This window comes from Bufo gargarizans, chromosome 11, assembly GCF_014858855.1.
Source record: "Bufo gargarizans isolate SCDJY-AF-19 chromosome 11, ASM1485885v1, whole genome shotgun sequence".
NCBI lineage: Eukaryota > Metazoa > Chordata > Amphibia > Anura > Bufonidae > Bufo > Bufo gargarizans.
Genome location: NC_058090.1, coordinates 26,645,121 through 26,664,603, shown reverse-complemented (window position 1 = coordinate 26,664,603; position 19,483 = coordinate 26,645,121). Strand labels below are relative to the sequence as shown.

Sequence of the window (19,483 nt, the reverse complement as noted above, 5' to 3'; positions counted from 1 at the left end):
GGCACATGACCACTGGTCTCAGCACAAGACCACAGAGACCAGTGATTGGCTGCAGTAGTTGCATGTGGTAAATGGATAGGGGATAAGTGTCTGATCTTTGATGGTTTGACCGCTGGAGCCCCCCCCGACGATCACAAGAACGGGGGCCCGTGCTCCACGTTTCAATGGAGCAGCAGACATGCATACCTGTTGGCCATGCCAATCAACTCTATAGGACTGCCAGAGAGAGCCAAGTACAAACGCCCAGCACTCTCCGGCAGCCTAGTAGAACGTATCAGAGCGCCAGAGCACACGCGTGACTGCTGCTCCATATAAACTTGGGAGCCAAAGCAGCGGGAGTCATGCCGATCAGACACTTATCATGTATCCTGTGGATAAGGGCCCCTTCAGACGACCGTATGAATGGGTCCGCATCCGTTCCCAAATTTTGCGGACGGGGTCCGTACCCATTGATTTCAATGCAAGAAAGATAGAGCAAGGCCTATTCTTACCGGCAATCTCCGACAAGAATAGTCATTTCTATCACAGCGCTGGACATGTGCAGTTCGCAAAATGCGGATCCACAAAACACTACGGCCATCTGAATGAGCCCTAAGGAATATGCCCTCGTACATTGCCTGATCCAGGCACAAATGCCAGCTGTTGGGCGGACAAAAAACTGTTGAATGCAGCGTTTATGCTGGAAGCGTCCGGAACATAGTCGGACCTCATTACAGTCAATGCGGGATCTGGTGGTGCTCTGTGACGGATCTCCTTGAAGGAGATGTGAACTCGGCCTGAGTTGTAATGGGACAGCGCCTTTGAAGGGTCTTTCACGTGGCCCGATGCAAGTGAAAGATGGACGAATGATCATCATTACGATTAGTGTTGAGCGAACTTGTGTTTTAAGTTCGTTGTCTAAAGTTCGGGTTATCGAAGAATCGCATTATGGATTCCGCTACCAACGGAATTTAGAATCCATAACGCGATTCTTCGATAACCCGAACTTTAGACGCTGAACTTAAAACACAAGTTCGCTCAACACTAATTACGATCGTTTGGCCCTCAATCACTTTGCATATTGTAGGCGGCACATCCCCTGTTTACTCAGGGCAACGTCCTGGCGATTTCACGATCACCTTCGTTCCCTGTTATCAGCCCATTGATTTCCCATATCGACCAGTAGATGGGTGCAGGTATAATATACACCCAGCAGATACATGGACTGAAGCGTTTTATTTATTTTTTTATATTTTTTTATTTAATCTGCTGTTTATCTCCCTGCCAAGCCCCATGCCAAGATTGAACGTGTTCAGGAATTAATGCAGCAGATGTCCCCGGGACAGAGTATATTTCACAAACCTCAGATACAAGGGGTCAGTGAATGAGGTGGGCACTACGAGTAATCTGTGGCACCCCGGGACCTGTGGTTCTACCCCCCTCCACATAGGGTCCTTGCCGCAGCTCTGGATCCTTGCCCCTTTTTCTTGAATCGCACAAACATTTCGTGTACTCACATGTAGCTCAGCAGGAAGGCACAAAGTGATCTGTTTTAGCAGATGGAGAGGAAGTTTTCATTAGAAAGGATTTGGGTTGAGAACAAATAAAAAAATAAAAAATGAAAAAGAAGAAGAGGAAACATAAGAGGGTGGCGGGAGCCCCGGGATTTTCCTCAGTGCACCACAGTGAAAGTCTTCCTCTTGCTGCAGTTTTGGGGCTGTGTAGGCGACAGCGTAAATTATCGAGATGTTAGAAGGGGCCATTCAGCGATATTCGCAAGAGAAGGGGACATGCACGCCGCTGGTTTTCGTGGCACAGCTGCCATTATAAGTAATGGGGGGAATCAAGGGGCTTGTAGTCGACTGAAGGAAGCCGTTCGCCGGGCCTAGCTGCAAGCTCCTGGACCCCAATGCAAAATCTGCTGCTGCGCTTTCATTAGGCAGAGGAGCTTCTTATGGGGTCAGGGTTCTCTGCAGCCCCTTTACCGATATATAATTTAAACTTAAAGGGGTTATCCAACCCCTAAAATGCCTACTCAAACGTCCGGACCCCTCACACAGGTTATACTTACCTTGCACTGATGCGTGGACGGCTGCCGCTGCGTCTCCCGGTCTCTCATTGCGCTCCTCCCTAGCATCGTGAGTGACACTAGGGAGGCTTGTTCCCGTCAGGCTGCCCCCCATGTTGCCGGATGTTTTCAAACACGCAACGTGGTGTCGGGGTGGGACCAGGTAAGTACAACTTGTGTGAGGGGCACGGGCGTATTGGGAGGCATTTTAGGGTTGGATAACCCCTTTAAACTACTCCCCCATCATTATCCGGCATTACTGTCTCAGAAGAGGCGTTTTCCTTTTTACTCGACCTTCTATAGCAGTGATGGCTAACCTCCAGCAGCAACTACGACTCCCAGCATGCTCCGTTCATTTTTCTATGGAGTTCTGAGAACAGCCAAGCAAGTGTACACAGTGACTCCTCCAGCAGAATAGTGAGTGCAGCTCTGGAGTGTAATATATAAGTAATAGCATGGATTTACATTGTGGGATATGTCCAGGCTCGGACTAGCCCACAGGGGTAACTAGGCAGTGTACATACAGCACATTATGCAGCCTTAGGCCTCTTTCACACGAGCGTGACGGATTGGCTCCGGATGCGTTCAGTGAAACTCGCACCATTTCGCAAGCAAGTTCAGTCAGTTTTGTCTGCGATTGCGTTCAGCTGTTCAGTTTTTTCCGCGCGGGTAAAATGCGTTTTGATGCGTTTTTCACGTGCGTGAAGGTTTACAAACAACATCTCCTAGCAACCATCAGGGAAAAACGCATTGCATCCGCACTTGCTTCCGGATGTAATGCGTTTTTTACTGAAGCCCCATTTACTTCTATGGGGCCCGTGCTCCGTGAAAAAATGCAGAATATAGAACAGGCTGTGACTTTCACGCAACGCAGAAGTGATGTGTGAAAAACAACGCTCACGTACACAGACACATTGCAATGAATGGGTCAGGATTCAGTGCGAAAAACTCGCTCGTGTGAAAGGGGTCCAAGTTCATATAAAAAACTGGGTAAATTATTTAAGAAACTCCCCAGTTTATTATAGACACAATCAAATACAGTCCTGATCAAAAGTTTAAGACCACTTGAAAAATGGCAAACAATCCTATTTAGCACGGCTGGATCTTAACAAGGTTCCAAGTCGAGCTTCAACATGCAACAAGACGAAATGGGAGTGAGACCAAACATTTTTTGAGCATTCAATTTAATGAAAACAACGAATAACCTGAAACAGGCTGTTTTTCAGCTGAGCAAAAGTTTAGGACCACACCTCCAAAAAAAACTAACCCCCCCGAAACAGAAATCCAACTTACAAACATGAACTCAGTAATGAGTAGCTCCGCCGTTATTGTTTCGGCATGCTTGATGCAAGCGTTTCCATGAGGTGAGTGGGAACATTTCTCCAATTGGTGAAGACGGCCGCACGAAGGCCATCTACTGTCTGGAACTGTTGTCCATTTTTGTAAACTTCCCTCGCCATCCATCCCCAAAGGTTCTCAATTGGATTTAGATCAGGGGAACACGCAGGATGGGCCAAAAGAGTGATGTTATTCTCCTGGAAGAAGTCCCTTGTCCTGCGGGCATTGTGTACTGTAGCGTTGTCCAGTTGAAAACCCCAGTCGTTACCACACAGACGAGGGCCCTCAGTCATGAGGAATGCTCTCTGCAACATCTGGACATAGCCAGCGGCCGTTTGACGCCCCGGCACTTCCTGAAGCTTCATTGTTCCACTGAAGGAAAAAGCACCCCAGACCATTATGGCGCCCCCTCCACTGTGGCGCGTAGAAAACATCTCAGGGGGGATCTGCTTGTCATGCCAGTAACGTTGGAAACCATCAGGACCATCAAGGTAAAAAAAATTCTCATCAGAGAATAAAACTTTCTTCCACCAGGAGACGAGGTCTTTGAAGACGTTTTTTGTTTTTGAAGCCCTTCAGTCTCAGATGCCGTCTGATGGTTATGGGGCCAGATGGATCCTCCGGCTCAGTGCTGATGAAATTTTTTTGGGTCTTCCACTTGACTTTTTTGTTCCATAACCCTCAGGATTCATTTAAGAAATTCCAAATGACTGTCTTACTGCATCCCACCTCAGCAGCGATGGCGCGCTGTGAGAGACCCTGCTTATGCAGTTCAGCAACCCGACCACGTTCAAAAAGGGAGAGTTTTTTTGCCTTTGCCATCACAACGTGTGACTACCTGATAGACAATGACAATGAGTCCACATCTTTGCACAGATTTGGCCTTTTAAAGGGAGTCTGTCAGCACATTTACCCCTTTTTAACAGTTCCCATAGCACTGTAGCCGCAACACAGATGATTAAAACGGTACCTTTATATGCTTTTGTGGACTTGTAAAACTGCCAAAACGAACTTTGATGCATATGTAAATGAGGGCTCGCAAGTGCCCAGGGGCGGCGTCCAGCGCGTTGGTGCCCAGGCAGCTCTGCCTCTTCGGCTCTTATCCCAGCCCAGCCTCTTCCTCTGCCCGCCCATCTGTTTTCTCTCCCCCTCAGCGAGATCCCGCGCCTGCGCGATGACTTCCTTGGCCGGGGCATGCGCACTGCGATGCCCATTGCTGGCACGGCATCACAGTAGCTTATGCGAATGCGCCGGCTAACGGATCAAACAGATAAATTTACCTCTCTTGGCTCTCTGTGTCTGCAGTGACAGCTGCTCGCTCGGCTTTCTTCCTCTTCTCCTGCGCCGTTTGACCGCCTCGTTTCTGCAGTTTTCGCGCTGTTAGCCGGCGCATGCGCATAAGCTACTGCGATGCCGTGCCAGCAATGGGCATCACAGTGCGCATGCCCCGACCAAGGAAGTCAGTGCGTAGGCGCGGGATCTCGCTGAGAGGGAGAGAAAACAGATGGGCGGGCAGAGGAAGAGGCTGGGCGGGGATAAGAGCCGAAGAGGCAGAGCTGCCTGGGCACCAACGCGGTGGACGCCGCCCCTGGGCACTTGCAAGCCCTCATTTACATGTGCATCAAAGTTCGTTTTTGGCAGTTTTACAAGTCCACAAAAGCATATAAAGGTACCGTTTTAATCATCTGTGTTGCGGCTACAGCGCTATGGGAACTGTTAAAAAGGGGTAAATGTGCTGACAGACTCCCTTTAAAGGCATGTGGTCCTAAAATTTGGATCAGCTGAAAAACAGCCTGTTTCAGTTTAATCGTTGTTTTCATGAAATTGAATGCTCAAAAATGTTTTGTCTCGCTCCCATTTCTTCTTGTTGCATGTTGAAGCTCTACTTGGAACCTTGTTAGGATCCAGCCATGCTAAATAGGATTTTGTGCCATTTTTCAAGTGGTCTTAAACTTTTGATCAGGACTGTAGCTGAGATGATTTCTAGGTACAGAGGCAGGACATCCAGTGTCCTCCTTTCCCAAGGACATGCCTTCTCAACGTGGTTGCAGGGACCCCCATAATCAATCATCTTGTAGCGTCTTGCTGCTGTGTGAGCAGGAAATATGTCGATGTATCCATGCAGTACATTTTACTGGTGGGCCGACACTGGATATGCCCCGTGCTGGCAGTAAACGTGGCAGGCGGGTGCTCCACTATTGTTTAAGCTGAGAGGTTTCCTACTCTTTACCTAATAGTTTTGTAACAGGGAAAAAAACGACTAATCCTCATCCATGACACTGTCAGCGCAGCATCCAATTAATGATTGGGACACCATCTATTATTTTAATAGAATTGTGGATTGCTTTCTGCTAATTGCTTGCCTCCCTGTGCTAGAACATACTGTTCTCTTCCCATAATAAAATAGTGGAGAGGCCCTGATGGGTTTAACCACGTCATGTCCTGAACGCCTTGTTACTATTCTATTCTAGACCCCATCACTGCCCGTCCTATGAGAAGGAAAGTAGCAAATGTAATGAAATACAGTGTAACTAGTATATACTGTATAGTGCATCCCTGGTATCTGCATTTTATCCCTAGTCCCTGTGGCGTATCCTGGGTTTTTGAAGTGTATGCCAGGTACCAACCGTATATACCTATGGTACATACTACTATAGTATGTACCATGTAGCTCTAGAATATATTGTGTAGAGTACTGTAGTGTGAACTGCTAAGGGTGCTTGGTTAATGGTCACACAAGCATGGTGGTGCCACCTTTTATTTTGGGTTCTGCTGCAGGGTCACATTAAAGGGCATCTGTGTTGGTCCCATGTTCATATGTGTCCGCATTGCTGAGAAAAATGATGTTTTAATATACAGTTGCAAGAAAAAGTATGTGAACCCTTTGGAATGATCTGGATTTCTGCACAAATGGGTCATAAAATGTGATCTGATTTTCATCTAAGTCACAGCAATAGACAATCACAGTCTGCTTAAACTAATAACACACAAAGAGTTACATGTTACCATGTTTTTATTGAACACACCATGTAAACATTCACAGTGCAGGTGGGAAAAGTATGTGAACCCTTAGACTAATGACATCTCCAAGAGCTAATTGCATGATTTTCCTATTTCATGACGTAAAGTCATGATTTTATTAAAGACACGGAGGCGAGTATTGCTTTTCTCCTTCTTTACTGAAACCAACAGCAGCAAAGAATTAGCATAAAAAATTAGGGACAACCCCCAACAATCCCTCCCAATAGATAGTCCATAAATAGGTCCTCCTCTGAGATCTCATCCTCTTTCTTTGATGTGGACCACCTGAAAACCGACCGAACAGCACACCGAAACTTCAACCTGGCATACGACCCGAGAACTGGAGCCGAAGTTCAACCGAAAAACCAAATCCAACTGGTTCCAAACTGCTTGGCAACCCCGCACAGTAGGCAGGTACATATCGGGAGTCAACCTATGGAAAGAAAAAATATAAAATAATAGGAGGAAGCTTCCGAACTGAAAGACTTACCAGATATGAGGGAGAACCATAGCGGCCACAGGTAACCCAATAAATAAATACTAGTATAAATAACACAAGACATCACGTAATGCAAACATCTGGTAATTAGCTATAACACATATAAGCGAAACAACAGGGAGGGAACAAAAGAAGGGGGGGGCAATACTCGCCTCTGTGTCTTTAATAAAATCATGACTTTACGTCATGAAATAGGAAAATCATGCAATTTTATAACAAGACACGGAGGCTTCGTATTGCAAGTTTAAAGCGACGAAATCACCGCAGAAAAGGCATGTGGAGGTGGCCTGAAATAAAACTCTCTAAACGTAGAAGCCCTAGACCAATCAGCTAAACTGTAAAACATCCTCCAGACGAGCACCCGCCACGGTCATGGAGGTAGCCGAAGCTCCCCTCACCGAATGAGCCGTGAAAATCGATGTATCGACTCCCGCCAGAGAAAGAATCCACTTGACCCATCGGGAAAGAGTGACACTAGCAACCGGAAGGAAAGGCTTGCGAAAAGAAATGAACAATTGCGGGTTAGAAGGGGCACGCAAGGGGGTGGTGCGATCCAAGTATTCCTTTAAACATTGTACCGGGCAAAGAGCCGGATTCTCCGGAAAGGCCGGGTAAGAAACCGATTGAATATTAGTTTTCGTGCGACGAGAAATATTAAATAAGACACCGCTAGGAATAAAAGAGAGAGCATCGAAGTCCAAAGCTCTAACATCAGAAACCCTCTTGCATGAGATCAAACACAGCAGGGTGACCAGTTTCGCCGAGAGTTGCCGGAGAGACAAAAGAGAGTTGAGGGGCCAGCCAGAGAAAAATTGAAGAACCAACGTAACATCCCAAGAACTAGAGAAACGTGGCCTAGGCGGACGAGACAACCGAGAACCCCTTAGAAGACGACACACCCAAGGATGTTGCCCAGCCGGGCAACCAGCAAAACCTTGGTGCCGAGAAGATATGGCTGAACGAAAAAGATTAATGGACCTATAAGCTTTGCCTTCGTCGTAAAGTGAAGTCAAAAACTCAATCATGTCAGTTACAGGAGCTGAAGAGGGATCCAGATTCCGCCCCATGCACCAGCCAGACCAACGATTCCAGGCGGATTGGTACGCTCGTCGGGTGCCAGGGGCCCATGCGCTCTCCAGAAGGGCACGAGCCGATCCCGATAAGCCTGTGACGCCCCAGCGTTCCCTGAGACTCTGCACCCGAGCAGGCGAAGAGACTCGTCCGTCACTAGCGGGTGGAGCTGATCCAGAGGGCCGCGAAGAAGATCCGGGGACGATGGAAGAAGACGGGGGTCCTCCACCAACAGCTCCAGGAGTTGAGGGAACCATGACTGGGCCTGCCAGAAGGGAACTATGAGCACCAAGTCCGCGAGCTGGCGACGGACCTGAGATAGCACTCGAGGAATGAGCGCAAAAGGGGGAAATGCGTAAGTCAGTTGACCCGACCAATCCTGAAGAAGGGCGTCCACGGCTACCGACAGAGGGTCCGGCCTCCAACTGTAGAAACGCGGGAGCTGGGCGTTCCAACGTGAAGCAAAAAGATCCATAGAGAGAGGTCCCCAAAGCGATGCGATGGATGAGAACACCGTCGGATCTAACCTCCAGTCGCTGAAGTCCGATGAGTGACGAGAACTCCAGTCCGCGAAAGTGTTGTGTAGTCCTGGGATGTATTCCGCAACTACCGTGAAGCCTTTGTCCAGGCAAAAGGACCAGAAGTCCTTCGCTAGATGGGAAAGGACTGACGAGTGGGTACCTCCCATGGCGTTGACATATCGTACGGCCGACACATTGTCCATCCTGAGCCTGATACACGCCGAGATCCTGCCGCTGGTGAAGCTGCGGATGGCGAAGGAGCCCGCCAACAGCTCCAGAGCGTTTATGTGGAGGTGAGACTCGTTGCCTGACCACGGTCCTCCGGTGGAAACCCCGTTGCAGTATGCACCCCAGCCGAGAAGACTGGCATCCGACTCCACAATCAGATCCGGCTGAGGACCCACGATGGCCTTGCCATTCCACGCGTCGAGATTGGAGATCCACCACGTGAGCTCGTCTCTCGTCTCGCGATCCAACGACACCATGTCCGCATAAGACGCACCTGCTTGTAAATGGGCGATCTTCAGTCTCTGCAATGCCCGGTAATAGAGGGGAGCCGGGAAAATCGCCTGAATCGATGAGGATAGAAGGCCAATGACGCGCGCCAGGTGACGCAGGGACAACTGAGGGAGTCTCAGGACGTGACGAAGTTCCTTGCGTATAGACCTGATTTTGGCTCCAGGGAGGCATAGGGTCTGCTCGGTGGAGTTCACCACAAAACCCAGGAACTCCATTGATCTCGACGGATGAAGGCAGGATTTCTCGGTGTTGATGACGAATCCAAGACCTGTAATAAGAGAGATGGCAGTCCGTAGGTGAGTTAACAGCTCCGATGGGGATTGAGCCATAAAGAGGATATCGTCCAGGTAAATCACTAGACGGATACCCTGGCTGCGCAGGCGAGCCACCACTGGTCTCATTAACTTGGTGAAACACCAGGGGGCTGACGACAGGCCAAACGGGAGGCAGGTGAATTGCCATAGAAGATCGTGCCAGTAAAATTGGAGGAGTGACCTGGACTGTGGGGACACTGGGACCGTCAGATAAGCGTCCTTCAGGTCCAGTTTGACCATCCAGTCGCCTGGCAGTAAGAGGTCCCTGAGCAGGTGGATTCCTTCCATTTTGAAGTGGCGGTAACACACAAACCTGTTCAGATTCCGTAAGTTTATCACAGGACGGAACTGACCGCCTTTCTTCTCCACTAAAAACATATTGCTGACCACCCCCAAGGAGTGAGGAGGCGCTCTCTCTATTGCTCTTTTGCCCGCCAGGGCATGCAGTTCCCGGTCTAAGCAAGACTGGGCCGATCTCGAGAGTATCAGCGGATGAGGATGTGGCAGCGACAGGTGAGAAACCACAAGATCGATTCGAAACCCTTGGATCGTGGCCAGAACCCACGGATCGGAGGTAACCCGATTCCAATCGGCCAAAAAATGTTGGAGTCTGCCCCCGATGTAATGGCTGGAAGAAACACACAGGTTTTGAGGACTTACCCAATGGACGTCTGGATCCAAGGTTGCCTCTGTATCCCCTGGAGCGAAACTGCTGACCTCTGGACGGGAAAAAAGAAGACTGTTGCCTTTGTTCCTGGAATGGTGGTCTCTGGTTATAGGAACCTCGAGCGTTTCCACGCGTCTGAAAATGGACACGGCCGGACAGTCGGCCCCTGAAACTGCCGGCCCTGCTAGAGACACGCCCGTGGAAGACCCTACGCATGGAACTCTGCGCCTTATCAAGCGCAGTAAATGCTCCTACGAATTTACCCAAATCTTTAACAAAGCTATCGCCAAACAGGAGCCCCTGAGCCTCCTTGCCCGTTTCCGTTAGGGCCATGTTAGTAAGTTTGGGCTCAATTTTCATGAGCAGTGCCTTCCTACGTTCAATGGACAACGAGGTATTAACGTTTCCAATCAAACAAATGGCGCGTTGCGCCCAGCCACTAAGCTCTTCTGGGTCTATGGCCGTACCCTCAATCCTGGCGGTTTCCGCCAATTCAAATATCTTTGTCATGGGCCCTAGACTGTCCAAGAGTTTGTCCTGGCAAGCTCTAAGAGCGGAGTCTAGGCCCTTACGGGGGTTAAAACCCGACTTAGAAAGAAATTGGACCATTTTAGGGTCCACGTTGGGCGTTTCGCCCACTTTATTCGGGATTAAGGGACGGGGGCATTCAGCCTTCAGCTTATTCCTGGTCTCCTTAGAGAGAGGTTTCCGAACCCTATTCTCCAGGTATTGTGCCACATGCGGACTAGGCAACCATTCAGCCGACCTTGGGTGGTGGAGGTTGTCTGGATCAAACAGGGGTTCGCCCTGCGGGTCAGTAAGGGGGTTGGATCCTGGAAGGTTAGCATCCGGAACCAAACTAGAAGGGGGGGGGGAAGAAATCCGGTCTATTTCGTCAGCCACCCGGACCCCTTCAAGGTCCAGATCAGAGTTATACTGATCTTCATCAAAAACCTCCTCCTCAGACTCAACTTCAGAGTCGGAACTGGGTTCGGGACGAGCCCGAGCCGATTTCCAGGGGCGCGCTTTTTCCGCCCGGCGCGGGCAGGCTCTCTTGCGTGACCTATGCACGCCGTCTTTTGATGGAGCTAAGCCATCGGTACAATCAATTCTGGAGGTAGCTGGGGTAGCATCGATCAGTGGGGTGGTGACAGGGTTTTGCGCCCTAAGTGCCTGGGAAATAGATTGGGAGATCATGGAAGAAACATTTCCCATGGCATTAGCTATTGCTGCAGAGATTGACTGCTGCAAATCCATCACTTGAGGCTCAGCATGACTGGCATTAGGAGCTGCAGGAAGTAGGGCAGGAGTAGTGGGGGGATCCCCAAGGGCAGAGGGAACATCGGCAGGGAGAGACATGATGAAGGAGTTAGTCACTCCTGGTAGGGGCAGAACAGAGCGATGGCAAACTAACTATACCAGGCAGACAGGAGCGGACAGCGACCGTGTCACACGATGAAGCGAGATGGCGCCGATTAAAGCAGGGGGTGGAGGGAGCTCCGACACGCCCCTCCTACAGATGATGCGAAAAGGTGCGCTAAAATGGTCGCGACCGCGACCAAACCCAGCGCTGTAGCGATACAGGGTGGAGTAAGATGGCGCCCGCGAATCTCGCGAGGCGCGTGCGCCCCGCCCTCCCCCGCAACCGCCCCCCGAAATCCCGCGATGAGCGGGACCTCGGGCGGCAAGAAGCGCGAACGGCTAGACGACAGCAGGAAGATGGCGCCCGAAGTAAGTGGAAGAGGGAGGGGGGGAGGGGAGGGAACAACCAGGATGGGAGTATAGAAGAACGCGTCGCACACACGGCGATGCGGCGCAAAGAAACAACAATGAAACAACAATGACTAAGAATGAATAACAAGACAATAAGACCCTAATTGGGAAAAATTCACAATTAGACCGAAATCATAGAATAAAAACCGACCGCAGGGACAATAATAGCGGTCAATAGAGTTAACCCTATGTATATAAGGACATAAAGGCCCTTATAAGATCAATTAAAGGAATTAAAACAACTGTAAAAACGAGAGGTACTTATCTGCTGTGGGCAGCAGCAAAGAAAGAGGATGAGATCTCAGAGGAGGACCTATTTATGGACTATCTATTGGGAGGGATTGTTGGGGGTTGTCCCTAATTTTTTATGCTAATTCTTTGCTGCTGTTGGTTTCAGTAAAGAAGGAGAAAAGCAATACGAAGCCTCCGTGTCTTGTTATAAAATTGGAGTGAGGTGTCAGCCAACTGGAGTCCAATCAATGAGATGAGATTGGAGGTGTTGGTTACAGCTGCCCTGCCCGATTAAAAAAAAACACCAGTTCTGGGTTTGCTTTTCACAAAAAGCTTTGCCTGATGTGAATGATGCCTCGCACAAAAGAGCTCTCAGAAGACCTACAATTAAGGCTACTTTCACACTAGCGTTCATAGGTCCGTTCGTGAGCTCCGTTTGAAGGAGCTCACGAGCGGACCCGAACGCCTCCGTCCAGCCCTGATGCCGTCTGAATGGAGCGGATCCGCTCAGACTGCATCAGTCTGGCGGCGTTCAGCCTCCGCTCGCCTCCGCACGGACAGGCGGACAGCTGAACGCTGCTTGCAGCGTTCAGCTGTCCGCCTGGCCGTGCGGAGGCGAGCGGATCCGTTCAGACTTACAATGTAAGTCAATGGGAACGGATCCGCTTGAAGATGTCACCATATGGCTCAATCTTCAAGCGGATCCGTCCCCCATTGACTTTACATTGAAAGTCTGAACGGATCCGCTCAGGCATCTTGCGCACTTAGAAATTTTTCTAAGTTATTAATGCAGACGGATCCGTACTGAACGGAGCCTCCGTCTGCATTAATATGATCGGATCCGTTCAGAACGGATCCGATCAAGCGCTAGTGTGAAAGTAGCCTAAGAATTGTTGACTTGCATAAAGCTGGAAGGGGTTATTAAAGTATCTCCAAAAGCCTTACAGTTTATAGTACCAGTATACATGGCATATAGTACCAGTATGTACCGTGTATCTCCAGTATACAGTATATACGGTATACAGAGTTTACATGGCATATAGTCACAGTATGTACCGTGTATCTCCAGTTAGTATATATGGTATATAGGCCCAGTATACAGTATATATGGTATATAGTACCAGTATGTACTGTGTATCTCCAGTATATAGTACCAGTATGTACCCTGTATCTCCAGTAAGCTTTCAGTTGAAGCTCTTCTGACATATTTAGGATAATGCCCTTATGGGATCTGGTAAAGGTCAAATGGTGACAAAGCCTTTTCAGCTGGATCTTTGGCATCACTCCTCGTACCCATATGTACCATTTAGCCAGTCTGCACACAACTTTTCTATGAATATTCTGCAGTGCGGTCGGTCATCGGCCATAGGATAGGGCAGCAGGATCTGCACATCTTGCTATATACAGTGCCTTGCAAAAGTATTCTCACTTTACATATGTACCCTACACATGTAGAGGCTTACTTACACTTTTTACATTTAGTCCTAGACTACTGATTGCCTCATCTTGCCAGGTGTTTTTTTATTTTTGAATACTTCTGTACTAAGGGTACTTTCACACTTGTGGCAGGACGGATCCGACAGGCTGTTCACCGAACTGCGGATCCGAACTGCGGCTATTTCGCCGTGCCGCCGGACCGCCGCTCCATCCCCATTGATTATAATGGGGATGGGGGCGGAGCTCCTGCGCAGCACGGCGAAAGCCGCTGGACTAAAAAGTCGGACAATAAAAGTTAAGTTTTAGTACAGAAGTATTAAAAAAAAAAAAAAAACTCATGGCAAGATGAGGCAATCAGTAGTCTAGGACTAAATGTAAAAAATTGCAAAAGTATTCACCCCCCTTGACTTTTTTCGTATTTTGGTGCCTCACAACCTGGAATTAACATGGATTATTTGAGAATTTGCATCATGTAATTTACAGAACATGCCGACAACTATGAAGATTTTTTATTTATTATTTTTTTTATTGTGAAGCAAACAACAAATAGGACAAAATAACAGAAAGTCAATGTGCAGAACTATTCACCCCCCTGAAGTCAATACTTTGTAGAGCCGCCTTGTGCGGCAATCACAGGTCCAAGTCCCTTTGGATAAGTCTCTATGAGCAGTTGCCGCATCTTACCGCTGGGATTTTTGCCTGTTCCTCCTTGCAGAACTGCTCCGGCTCCTTCAGGTCGGATGTTTGTGCTTGTGAACAGCAATCTTTACGTCTGACCACAGATCTTCTATTGGACTGAGATCTGGGCTGTGACTCGGCCATTCCAACACATTTACATGTTTCCCCTTAAACCTCTCAAGTGTTGCTGTAGCCGTGTGTTTGGGGCCATTGTCCTGCTGGAAGGTGAACCTCCGTCCGAGCCTCAGATCACGCACAGAGTGGTGCAGGTTCTGCTGAAGGATATCCCTGTATTTAGCACCATCCATCTTTCCCTCAGCTCTGACCAGTTTCCCAGTCCCCAGCATGATGCTGCCACCACCATGTCTCACTGTGGGGATGGTGTTCTTTGGGTGATGTGTTGGGTTTGCTCCAGACATAGCGTTATCTTTAATGGCTGAAAAGTTCCATTATAGTCTCCTCAGACCGGAGCCCCTTCCTCCATACATTTGGGAGTCTCCCACAGGCCTTCTCGCAAACTCACTACGTGCCTTTGTTTTTAGCTGAAAGTAATGGCTTTCTTCTGCCCACTGCCATAAAGCCCAACTCTATGGCGCGTACGGCTTATTGTCCTATGTACAGATACTCCGGTCTCTGCTGTGGAACTCTGCAGCTCCTCCAGGGTTACCTTAGGTCTCTGTGCTGCCTCTCTGATTAATGCCCTCCTCGCCCGGTCCGTGAGTTTTGGTGGGCGGCCGTCTCTTGGCAGGTTTGCTGTTGTGCCATGTTCTTTCCATTTGGTTATGATAGATTTGATGGTGCTCCTGGGGATCATCAAAGATTTGGATATTGTTTTATAACCTAACCCTGACTTGTACCTCTCAACAACATTGTCCCTTACTTGTTTGGAGAGTTCCTTGGTCTTCATGGTAGTGTTTAGTTAGTGATGCCTCTTGCTTATGGTAGGTGTCACAGCCTCTGGGGCCTTTCAAAAAAGGTGTGTATATGTAATGACAGATCATGTGACACTGAGATTGCACGCAGGTGACATCATTTCACTAATTATGGGACTTCTGAAGGTAATAGGTTGCACCAGAACTTTTTATGGGCTTCCTAACCAACGCACATGCCAACTTTCCAACATACGCACATGCCAACTTTCTGTTTCCTATTTCTAAACAATATTTTTTTTATATATTTTTCTCATTTCACTTCACCGACTTAGGGCTCTTTCACACCTGCGTTCTTGTCTTCCGGTATAGAGTTCCGTCGTCGGGGCTCTATGCCGGAAGAATACTGATCAGGATTATCCTAATGCATTCTGAATGGACAGTCCGTCCTTCAGGATGCATCAGGATGTCTTCCGTTCCGGAACGGAACGTTTTTTTGGCCGCAGCAAATAGCGCAGCATGCTGCGCTTTTTGCTCCGGCCAAAAATCCGGAACACTTGCCGCAAGGCCGGATCCGGAATGAATGCCCATTGAAAGGCATTGATCCGGATCCGGCCTTAAGATAAACGTCGTTTCGGCGCATTGCCGGATGCGACGTTTAGCTTTTTCTCAATGGTTACCATGGCTGCCGGGACGCTAAAGTCCTGTTTGCCATGGTAAAGTGTAGTGGGGAGCGGGGAGCAGTATACTTACCGTCCGTGCGGCTCCCGGGGCGCTCCAGAGTGACGTCAGGGCGCCCCAAGCGCATGGATCACGTGATCGCATGGCACGTCATCCATGCGCATGGGGCGCTCTGACGTCATTCTGGAGCGCCCCGGGAGCCGCACGGACTGTAAGTATACCGCTCCCCCGCTCCCCGCTCCTACTATGGCAACCAGGACTTTAATAGCGTCCTGGCTGCCATAGTAACACTGAAAGCATTTTGAAGACGGATCCGTATTCAAATGCTTTCAGTACACTTGCTATTTTCCGGATCCGGCGTGTAATTCCGGCAAGTGGAGTACACGCCGGATCCGGACAACGCAAGTGTGAAAGAGGCCTTAGACTATTGTGTTCTGATCTATCACATAAAATTCAAATTAACAAAACGTTGAACTTAAGGCTGTAATGTAACAAAATATGAAAAAAGTCAAGGGGGGTGAATACTTTTCAAGGCACTGTAATGTGCCGCTGCCCCGGTGGGATCCACTTGGGTGTCATTATTCCCAGCAGTGAATCCAGTTTAGTCCTTCATGTCCCGGCATTATCCGTGCATTGTGCTGCACAACAAGATTTCCTTCGTAACCACCGTCCAAGATATTGTGATCGCTCCTGATGTATAGATCGTCAGCGGCACAAATCTCCCTCAGGTCTGGACTCCAGGCTCATGGCTATTACCCCAGGAGAGCTGTGAGCCTGGAGTCCAGGACAGAAGGGGGTATTAGTGCTGCTGCTGTATTCAGTCTGCACTGATACATTGTAGCAAATTACAATGGATCCTACAGTCAAAACAAAAACAGTAGTGTTCACACAGCTAGATGGGTTATTTGGTAAGTATAGGGATACACATAAGGGTGCACATTGATGGGTTTAGTATTTCGGTTATTATTGGGCTAAACACTGAGGTTCTTGGATGAATATTTGTATGCATGTTGACTATAGGGGTACACATTGCTGTATAGGTCATTAGGGTAACACTATCTGGCCTTCTTAGGCCTCATGCACACAACTGTGTGCTGGCCTTGCCCGTATTTCGGCCCACAAACAGTGGGTCCGCAATATACTTGCTCCGGCCGTGTGCACCGTATCACTGGCACCGACCGCGTGCCCTCCATCTGGGGATGCAGACCCATTCACTTGAATGGGTCCGCATTCCGGGAGATATGGTGAGGAATAGCGTCACAGATCGGAAGCACTACTGAGTGCTTCTGTGGATCTTCTGTTCGTGCCTCCGCACCGCAAAGAAGGAGTGCATGCACTACTTTTTTTGCCATGTAAATCGCGGACCACATTTAAGTGAATGGGCCTGCGTCCGCTGGCAGCGGGCAAATGGTTGATGCCCGTGCAGCATGGGCAAGGCTGGCACACGGCCTTAAGCAGTTTTCTTTTCATTGGGCACACCTGGAAAGCTAATTATCAGAGGTGTTTGAGATTGAGTTCAGTGATTCAAAGAGCCCCGAGACACGGTACCATCCTTGAGTTTATTTAAAGAACCAAAAATTACATCTTTATTATGCAAATTTGGATTTAAGTGTCATAATGTGGAACGCTGTGTATGTCATCAACAGTTTTATGAAAAGTTAGGGACCCATTAAGAATATAAATCTGCTCATACAAAAAAATTTGCTTAAGCGGGCAACTATATAATGTGTATGGGGTCCCCCACTCTCCCCAGATGGCAGATGTAGGGGGATAGGATCGGGTATTAATTACCGGAACCCCATTAGTAAGATGTTGACTCTTTCAGGTTTTTATTGTTATATCCTTGTATTCGTGCCATCACTGATTGTCCCTCCTGTTGAGTCAGATTCTTACACATTTAAGTTTTAATGAATCCAGCGGTGATTGAATGAGATCGGTCTGCTGGATTAGATGTGAGCCTGAGCCGGACGTGTTCTATCTGATCAATAATGGGATGTAAAGATAATGTACGGCCGCTCTGATGCTTCGCTAATTAACTTGGCCCCTTTATGTCTAATGAATTTAAATTTACTTTTTTTTTTTCTATAGCGAATTTGACAGGACATGCAGAGAAGGTTGGAATCGAGAACTTTGAGCTCCTGAAGGTCCTGGGTACAGGAGGTAGGTCACGTTAAGAAACCCATCATTTTAATATAGCAGTTGCATTCCTGTCTTGCGGTTTTGTCTCAGTTTTGCTTCAATCTATGCAAACCCGCAACATTTTAATGCACCCTCAGGCCTTACGTTCATGACCGTATTACCTTTATTTGTATGAAATTTTAGCACGCTCCATTGGACGCTGTGGGGAGAACTTATTACGACTGGCAGTTGGTACGCCAGTCTTAAAGCGCATCTATCCACAGGTTTATACCTATGACACTGGCTGACCTGTTACATGTGCCTTTGGCAGCTAAAGACATCTGTGTTGGTCCCATGTTCATATGTGCCCGCATTACTGAGAAAAATAATGTTTTCATACAGGTGAGGCTACTTTCACACTAGCGTTCGTCGGTCCGCTCGTGAGTTCCGTTTGAAGGGGCTCACGAGCGGACCCGAACGCAGCCGTCCAGCCCTGATGCAGTCTGAATGGAGCGGATCCGCTCAGACTGCATCAGTCTGGCGGCGTTCAGCCTCCGCTCCGCTCGCCTCCGCACGGACAGGCGGACAGCTGAACGCTGCTTGCAGCGTTCGGGTGTCCACCTGGCCGTGCGGAGGCGTGCGGATCCGTCCAGACTTACAATGTAAGTCAATGGGGACGGATCCGTTTGAAGATGCCACAATATGGCTCAATCTTCAGGCGGATCCGTCCCCCATTGACTTTACATTGAAAGTCTGGACGGATCCGTACGAGGCTATTTTCACACTTGGCTGTTATATGCTAAAATAATGCAGACGGATCCGTACTGAACGGAGCCTCCGTCTGCATTATTATGATCGGATCCGTTCAGAACGGATCCGATCGAACGCTAGTGTGAAAGTAGCCTGAAACTCGAGAAATTTGAATATCGTGCAAAAGTCCATTTATTTCAGTAATGCAAATGAAAAAGAATTGCATTATTGCAGCTTAAAATTCGAATTTTGTGAAAAGGTTCAATATTCTAGGCTCAAAGTGTCACACTCTAGTCAGCTAATTAATCCATATCCCCTGAGCAAAGGGGACCTCAAAATTGTGACTTTGGGGTTTCATAAGCTGTAAGCCATAATCATCCAAATAAAGGCTTGAAATATCTTGCTTTGCATGTAATGAGTCTATCTCATATATTCGTTTCACCTTTTAAGTTGCATTAATTCTAATTCTAATTTTTCGAGTTTCACCTGTAAATGCAAATGAGCTTCTAGGAGCAACGAGGGCGTTGTTGTTACACCTAGAGGCTCTGCGCTCTCTGCACTTCTATTGACAGGGCCAGGCAGTGAAAGAGTCATTACTTCTGCCTAGTCCTGTCAATCAAAGTGCAAAGGGCGCGGCAGTTGTAGAGAGAGCAGAGCCTCTAGGTGTAATGGCAACGCCCCCGTTGCTCCTAGAGGCTCATTTGCATATAATAAAACATGATTTTTCTCAGCAATGCGGGCACATATGAACATGGGGCCAACACAGATGCCTTCAGCTGCCAATTGCACATGTAACAGGTCAGCCAGTGTCATAGGTACAAATCTGCTGACAGATAGGCTTTAATAAAATAAAAATGCACTGGAGCGGGCAGTCCACGCATCAGTAAAGCAAATTGACGCCAGTTATGAACCTCAATTGCAGTAAATCTTTTGGGCTGTGGAAGGCTAG

General features: G+C 48.4%; 1 protein-coding gene across 1 annotated transcript in view; it reads left to right on the top strand.

The window, feature by feature from the left end:
- RPS6KA5 (ribosomal protein S6 kinase A5) overlaps positions 1-19,483 on the top strand; it is a 66,183-nt gene that overhangs the window by 7,552 nt on the left and 39,148 nt on the right. The window contains exon 2 of the mRNA XM_044272112.1: positions 17,755-17,826. Coding sequence (XP_044128047.1) covers positions 17,755-17,826 — 72 coding nt within the window. The remainder of the gene's footprint in view (positions 1-17,754; positions 17,827-19,483) is intronic.